The sequence below is a fragment of the Cariama cristata genome, unplaced genomic scaffold (genome assembly GCF_000690535.1).
Source record: "Cariama cristata isolate BGI_N322 unplaced genomic scaffold, ASM69053v1 scaffold41175, whole genome shotgun sequence".
NCBI lineage: Eukaryota > Metazoa > Chordata > Aves > Cariamiformes > Cariamidae > Cariama > Cariama cristata.
Genome location: NW_009617665.1, coordinates 1,544 through 9,284, shown reverse-complemented (window position 1 = coordinate 9,284; position 7,741 = coordinate 1,544). Strand labels below are relative to the sequence as shown.

At 38.1% G+C, this 7,741-nt stretch overlaps 1 protein-coding gene across 1 annotated transcript; it reads right to left on the bottom strand.

The window, feature by feature from the left end:
- Positions 1–6,855: 6,855 nt before the first annotated feature.
- On the bottom strand, positions 6,856–7,251 carry TMEM251 (transmembrane protein 251). The gene has a single exon (XM_009700605.1). It carries the CDS (start codon positions 7,249–7,251, stop codon positions 6,856–6,858), a length of 396 nt encoding a protein of 131 aa, XP_009698907.1.
- Between the last annotated feature and the right edge of the window lie 490 nt (positions 7,252–7,741).

Sequence of the window (7,741 nt, the reverse complement as noted above, 5' to 3'; positions counted from 1 at the left end):
TGAGTTTAGGCCTCGAAAAGGACATTCCAGCTGTACCGACTGTAAGTGTCCCCCGGGCGCGGTGCCCCAGGCGGGGGTAGGCCGCTGTAGCCAGGCAGGCGCCTGCATCTCTTCTGCTCAGAGAAATGTTGAGCCCGACACTGTTTTAATACGGAAGCCTTAAGAAAAGGATGCGCCTTGGTGTTAGCAGCGTGTTGCTTACAGGGCACCAATGTTACGCTGAGAAGAATTTTTAGTGAACTAGTTGATAAACATAAAACTGTTCTCATAAGTCTTCTGACTGCTACATTTTTAATGACTTTTTCCAAGTCAGAGTATTTCTTCATGTGACTTAAACTTTTAAAATAAAGTAATAAAATCTGGAAAGAGTTATTTTTTCAGATATGATCTTAAAATGGTTCAAGACAACTTCTATTTGTATGGAAAGAAAGCAATATAAGACCACTATAGTATTCAGTATTAAAAAAACACCTGTAGGGCTGTGTCCATTCGTGAACAGTCCTACAATGGAAGATTATTTTTGCCTATAATCTAAAAGGTTTATTTTAGTCACCCATAAATCAAGTATTTTCCTAGAAGAGGTCATAGACAAAATAGATTGAAATGGTTGGGAATCTCAATTTCAAAAAATCCTCAGTTTTTGTGACGGCCAGGAAAGTGACCAGTCAGTGTGACTTTGATAATTTTCTCTAATATTCCACAATTCAAAAACTGCTGTCTGTCCTAAGCCTGTTTTCTCCAATTTTTTTTTCCTCTCTTGTTTTTCATGCAGCAATTTCTGTTTACTTCCTTCCATCACTGAGTTTTATCCAGGTTGATTTTTTTAGGCTCATTTGGTAGCTAAGTCAAATCAAGTGAACATCCCAGCTTAATATTCTGCCTATGCAGAACTCAACATTACCTAAAAATACGAAGAAAGAAGAGCAGAGTGATTTTTTTTAGATGCTTTCTGAAAACAAAACTTTGGGCAGAAATTAGGGGAAATGTAGTAGGGTTCTACACTGGTTGCTGTAGTTTATTTTAGAGGGGGAGAAAGTATAAATATTTAAGTAACACCTGTGAGTACATTATGTTCTTAGCTGCATAAATCAGCATAACCCAATCCCTCTGCTTGCTCTTTCTTTTGATGATAATGCAGCATGCGGAATGTCATTAAGGTAACACATGCTTCTAGGCAGGGCAAAGTTGTCAGTGCTTCCCCTGTGTTACTTTAAATCCCAGTTTTTGTTTGGTGCATGCTTCTGTGAACAGACATAAAATGTTCTTGATAGCCAGTCCATAGAGCTTACTGTGGAGCCTAAGAGTTTTCTCTAGCAGAAATTAACTGACTGATTTAATAGTGTGAAAAACTTTTTTTTTTTCATTTTCATGTGTTCCCTGGCATAGTTTGTTTATGTATTATGGAAACTGAGCAAATCTTGAGACTTGTGTATGGAGGACAAAGTATCAGAATAAATGATGAATTTTTATGAGCACCAAATTGTCTGCTTTCACTTGAAATGGGAGGAGAAGTTGGAAAAGAGGTCCAGAAAACGTATTTTTGACATCTTTATGTACTCTTATTCTAAAAAATTCACCCCCCCTGACAGGAGTGTAACTGAGGAGAAGAGACCAACTCTGAAGACTAGGGTGAGAATGACATGAATTAATTCTGATCAATTGTCAGGCTGCAGAATCTTGAAGTGATAAAATGCTAAAAAGCATTTTAGGGTAGATAACTTATTGAAGGAAATGGTATTGAAGGAAGCAGCTTATCAAAATGGCAAAGGCAGCACTTAGTAGAAAAAAAAACTAGCCTGACAAATCTATCAGAAGGGCTCCTTCACGTGACCTGTGCTAAAGCGATGATATCTTTTATGACCTCTGTTCTGCAGCTTTGGAAGCTGGTTGTAGAGCTATGTCTGGAGAGCAGTGTTTTCCCTTCCCCACCGCCCCAGAATACAGTCCTAACCACTCCAACAATGGTGTGAACTGTGGGATGGCTAAAAAGCAACATTTAACGTTAGGCATGAATTTGTGGCCTTTGTAACAAAAGTCTGCAATGACTTCCACAAAGCTGTCTTAGAGGAGGAAGCTTTATGTGTGCCCTAAGTCAACTACGGCCCCTCCATTTTAGGCGTAGATAAGGCTTGATGGAAAAAAGGTGGCATACGCTTCACCTCGGAGATAAGGTAGTGCTTTTGTACCTTAACCAAACTTCAGGCTGGCACAGAACAAGTCCAATTCACCACATCTGTGCTGTTCAGTATAGTTCTTATGTCTTACTAATAGAACTTAGTTTTACTAGCCAGAGGGGACTAGATGGATTTCCTAACTGATAAAGGGGGAGAATGCTGGTATGTTTCTATGAAATTAAAAGAGCTGAAGTGATACTAAATTAAATTCTTGGTAATATTTAGATAAGAACCAACTACTTTTACTAGTTGCAAAAGAGAACAGCAAAAATGTCAAAGCAAGTCTTCACATAGACTGGGATTATATGACATACTCTATTGTTAGTGCTTTCAAATACTGAATTTGCTGGTTCAAACAACTTTGAGGCTAAATTCAGAAAGGAATTTAACAGGTTGCAATGTTCTGTGTGTTTAAAAAAAAGGTTTAAAATCACAAGTATGATATTTATTAGGCACTTAGATGGTTCTGTGAGGGAAAGGGGGCAATCCCATTATGCCTGATAATCTGGGCATTGTGTAAAAGTGCAAGACCTTTCCTAGTTCCTAGGAGAGAGATTCACTCTCATTTTCATTAAAAGTGTTTGAATGCAATTCACCCATTGCAGCTCCTGTCTAATTCTCACTCTTTCTAGCTTAAAAGTTAATTTATACACAAGCTACTACAGATACCATATTCGGACATAGTAACATATCATGGTATCATGGGGCTTAATATATTGTAACTAGGTTAACGCTCAGCAGTGTAAACAACTGAGCAGTGGGTTTGGGCACATCCACTAGCCAAAATATACTGGGCTAGTCATGGGCTTTGAGGACTGAGAGTTGAGCAGAAGCACCTTCTTGTGGCTGTCGCATGTTCTTTCTTTCGAGAAGAAATCTGTAGCATAGGGCTAGCTTTAAGGAAAGCAAAGACAGGTCAGTTCTTACAAATTAACTACCTGATAAAGTTATGAACTGCTTTCCTGCATTATGTCGTATGTAGAAAAGAGGTTCTCATCCAAGACTAGCACATGAAAGGCAACTTTTTTTTAGAAACTAATAGAATAATAAACTAGAGAGCATCCTTTTACGACTACAATGGACCAGGCAAGAGAAAATAAGGGGAGTTAATAGTTATGCTGCACAAACCGTACAGTTTTGTTCCAAGGATAAGTCAATCCTCATATTTTTAATTAAAAAAGGAGATCAAGCTTCCAGTTCTGCTGGAAGAAACGTGTCATAAGGAACACATTTTGTTGCAACTTACTTCCATTGAAGTTTGAAGGGCTGCAGCCTGAAGTTATGCTTTTCATTGGATCTGTTCTGCCACAGGAGGAAGTGAAGAACAGGCTCAGCCACACTTAAAAAAATGGCAGACATTTTCCTGAGACAGGAAGGGACTGTCAGGTGAAGGTCAAGCAGCTAATGAAACTAACACTCAGATTGCCCAAGAGTGATGCTCAAGCAGTCTGACAAAGCTTTATCTTGTGACACAAACACATTAAAAAGAAATCCAGGGTAAAAGGCACAGAGATGAATATGAATCAACCTTGTGTTACAGCTACTCACTTTCTTGGCAGAAAATTAAAGCTCTGAATGACTGCTGAGCTGGTAGAGGTTAGCAACCTTCTGAGGACTTCATTACTGCCTCTATTATTACAGCTTCTGCTTTAGGAAGCTCTTCAAGATCAGGTCTGAGCTAACTCATTTTAAGTTAAGCGCACGAGTAAATGTAGCTTTCCCGCTCTTAAGTGGAAGCTGTAGAAATTCATCTTTGCTGCCCACTCAGTGAAAAGAACTAAATAGATTTATACAAGCAAGTTCTAGTATAAGCTAGTCTCGCATCTTTTATTAATGCCATTGCTGTAGAAACAGATTTGTGCTGTTATCTATCATTTACAATCAAGAACTATTTGAGAAGTACTGTAGTCTTTAAAGAGGTTGTAAAACAACTTTGAGCTTGATTATCCCAAAAGCTTGTAGATTATGTTGATTTGTGTTACAGGCTGTTAAATTCTGTGACTGAGAACTAATTAGCCTTGACAATATCTACAAATCTTCAGGATAATCCAGCTCAAAGTTTTTTCACTACTTTTTAAAAAAGACTATGGTAAAAAACAATTTAATCATTAATTTTTATAGTCTTTCCTTTACTTACTCTGTGGGTAAGACTTCACCTGTTGATGTTCCACTGGTGCCAAAAATGCTGGAAGCACCAGTGGAGTTATCTTTCCTCTTCTCCTACGGTCTAGTATTCCTATGCACTATGTTAATAGTTTACACTAATTCTCTCCATTGCTGCTTTCCACCTTAAGCTCAAATCCTTACAGACATAACATTTGCTTGAATTGGACTGTGTGTCTTTCCGTACTTAGTTGTAAAGCTCATGCCTGTCGACAGCTTTAAACCAAAAACAGGCTTCTGATGGAAAAGTCTACAAACACAAACCTCTGTTCTGTAAGTCATCGCTGCGCCCAGCACGTGCTCCACATCCAGACAGCTTGGCTCATCACATCAGGCACTGATGAATTTGCTAAAGGCCACATGCTTGCACAACAGAAACTTCGGCAGTTCTCTGTATCATTTTCTATTTTTGATGCTTCCTCTTATGTTGTTGTTCTTTAAATAACTCCATCTAGACACAACTGCTCAGTTTAAAAACTACAGCATCAAGTTAGAAACAGTCCAGCCAGAAGTATCTCCCTGTTACACAAAGGTAGAGAAATGACAAAGGGATTCAGTTTCATCTAGCCAGCCCCAAAACTTCAGGCTACAGACCAGTAATTAGGGCACAGAACATAAAAGGACAACAAAAAAGATCAACCAAGCATACACACTGAGGGAAGGTCAGGAGAGTAAGCTACAACAGCTGGTTGCCAACACTATCTAGCAACAAACATATGCAAAAAAAGAAAACAAAGTCATTCATATGTATCTGCATTAACAGACTTCTGTTTATAAACATTGAAAAGTTTTTATTTTATAGATAAATAGGATGGTAATTTTTAAAGTTAGGAAACAACACAACTTAAAAGCTCTGACTCTCAAAGATACTAGAAGCCAGAGTTTATACTTTATTCTTACTCCAGCATATTAAGATGGCAGCTTCCTCCTTTTCATATTGCACTTAGAACTTAAAACCTTCTTGTAAAGGCTACATTGTTTTCAGGTCCTAGCACCGATGCTGGCATTTGAAACCAGTGTCTCAAAATATCTCCAAATGCAAACAGAAAGTTTAAGGTGTTGTAGCTGCCATGCTTAAACACAGCAACACTGAAAATAGCGTTCTCTTTCCAAAGCAAGAAAAAGCTGATGTTCTCCAGGATTCCCTTAAAGTAGTCAGAAATGGATTAGCATTTGTGATGATTAGGTACTGACAATCACACACAACTGAAATTATGATTGAAGAGTTTAGTTCATAATTGTGTTGGCCCTACTGCTTTTGAAGAGTGTATTTTGCACTGCTTTCACATTTGGAAGGTTATTTCCTTCATGGCTGGCTCAGAAACTTAGTTATTCCAAGAAGAAACAAAAAAGGACGAAAAGAAAGAACAGATTCAATATTATTCAAAATACACAATCCAGTAGTTAGAATTGAATGCTATGCCAAAATAGCACTGAAAAATAGAGGTTGAAACTATGGTAAGACATCTCAGTAAGACTGAAGAAATTTGCATTCATTGCAAGAATGAGAAGAAGGTATCTTACTTCTTCAAATTTCTGGAAGAAACACGATTATCTGTCCTACAACCTGTTTGCAGCATTCCCCCCCACCTAATACCAGTTAACTTTCCCAAATTTAAAGTTTTTCCTAATACATCAGTACTCCCAGAACATGGTTTTGCATCATATCCAGAATGAAATTAGAATGGCAGTAAATTCCAATCACTTGTAATTTCATGAAAGGAGATTTCTATAGATAGGAGAAGGAAACACAAATGAAGTTTTGTGCAGACTATAGGCCAATGCCAGCATAAGCTGCTTTTGATGTCATAGGAAAAGTTTAAAGCAGTAACCTCTGGGCCTATGCCACTCCTCACTGCCTACCTACTAAAATGGAGTACTGTTGTGGTCACTGAAAAAAGGCATGCTACCACAGAAAAAAGAAAAAGTACCTTTTTCCCTTTAAAGGTTTGCACAAACTTTATTCTTTGCTTCCTGTATTTATATCTAAACTTATTTTTTAAAAATTCATCTACATCAGTGCTGGTTTTTAATATCAATTACTTAAAACAAAGAAAAAGCAAAGAATTGTGTTAAGTGCAGCTTTTATAATCATGTTCTGATTTTTCTTCCTTTTACATTTACCACGAAAGAAGTATCTTTTCATTGATTTTACTCCAAGGGAAAACATAGGAAATCACTTTTTTGCACAGAGGAGTAAAGTCATGGACCAGAAACTTATTTCCCCACAGGATATTTCAGATGGAGTGTTGCAATTTTGCATCATTAAGGCAAAATAGGGAATACTTCCATCAAGTGTCACATAGGGCTTTCCCACTCTGGCCACTCTGATAGACCCATATTTAAAAACCTTTGTAGTCACTTTTTTTTTTCTTTTTAATAGAAAACAGTCACTCTCTTCATTGCTTAACAGTTTGAAAGAAAAGGCTCTTTCCAGCCTTCACTCAGAACCTCAGTCTTGTGATTAGATCAAGCATATGCAATTGCTTCAAAACAGCTACAGAAACTAGAAATTGAGCTACGTGTCAATCAGTTGTAATCTACTGATCTGATTGGAGGCCTTCACAAATGTTTGATGACGATTGCAAATAACAGCCAAGCAGATAGGAATGATGCAATACCCAACAGTTTTGGGGTCAGCTCTTGTACAGGAATAGAGGAACAAGAACATCTGTAAATATGGTATTAAAAATATTATAGTCCACAGCCAAAAAGGCAAGGATAGCAGTCGTACTTTTAAGGAGTGCGTCCATGTGGTTCCTCCCTGTGGTTCCTTGGGGTGTTGCTGAATGTGCTCCAGTGCTAGTTTGTTGTAAGTCTCATTGATTTCAAAGACGTAATAAAAAGCTGCAGCACTTGCTAACAAGTACAACCCCACACCAATCCATCCCATCCTCTGGCGGAAGTTCATCATTCTCCATGCTCTGCACCTGGAACAAAAGGTGACATATACATTCAGTACAGCTTGGAGAAAGAGATGACACAGATAAAGCTTGGTTTTCATAAGTTTTCATAACTTTATAACTTTTCATTACACATTAGTAAAACCAGCATACACATCCATTTCTGAAGACCTGAGTTCTTTCTACGTCAGAGAAAATCATACTACTATGCCAGCAACAGGCTAGTGGTAATTACCTACAGCACTCCATTGATAGCTCTGGCTAATTTAGGGCCTGCTAGCTATCAAATTATACCAGGCTAAAGTCAAGCACTGAGTGAACAAAAGTCATGAAATGGGCAAGTTACTTGCCCCATCTGCCCTCAGTGTCTCTAGCTGCAGGGTGGGGATAATACAAGACCTTCTATAAATACAGAAAGTTTGTGAAGTTCTTTGGCATCTACAGGGCAAACATGCTGCTAGTAGCCAGCCAGTAACGGGAACATCACTGGTTGTTTGCAGT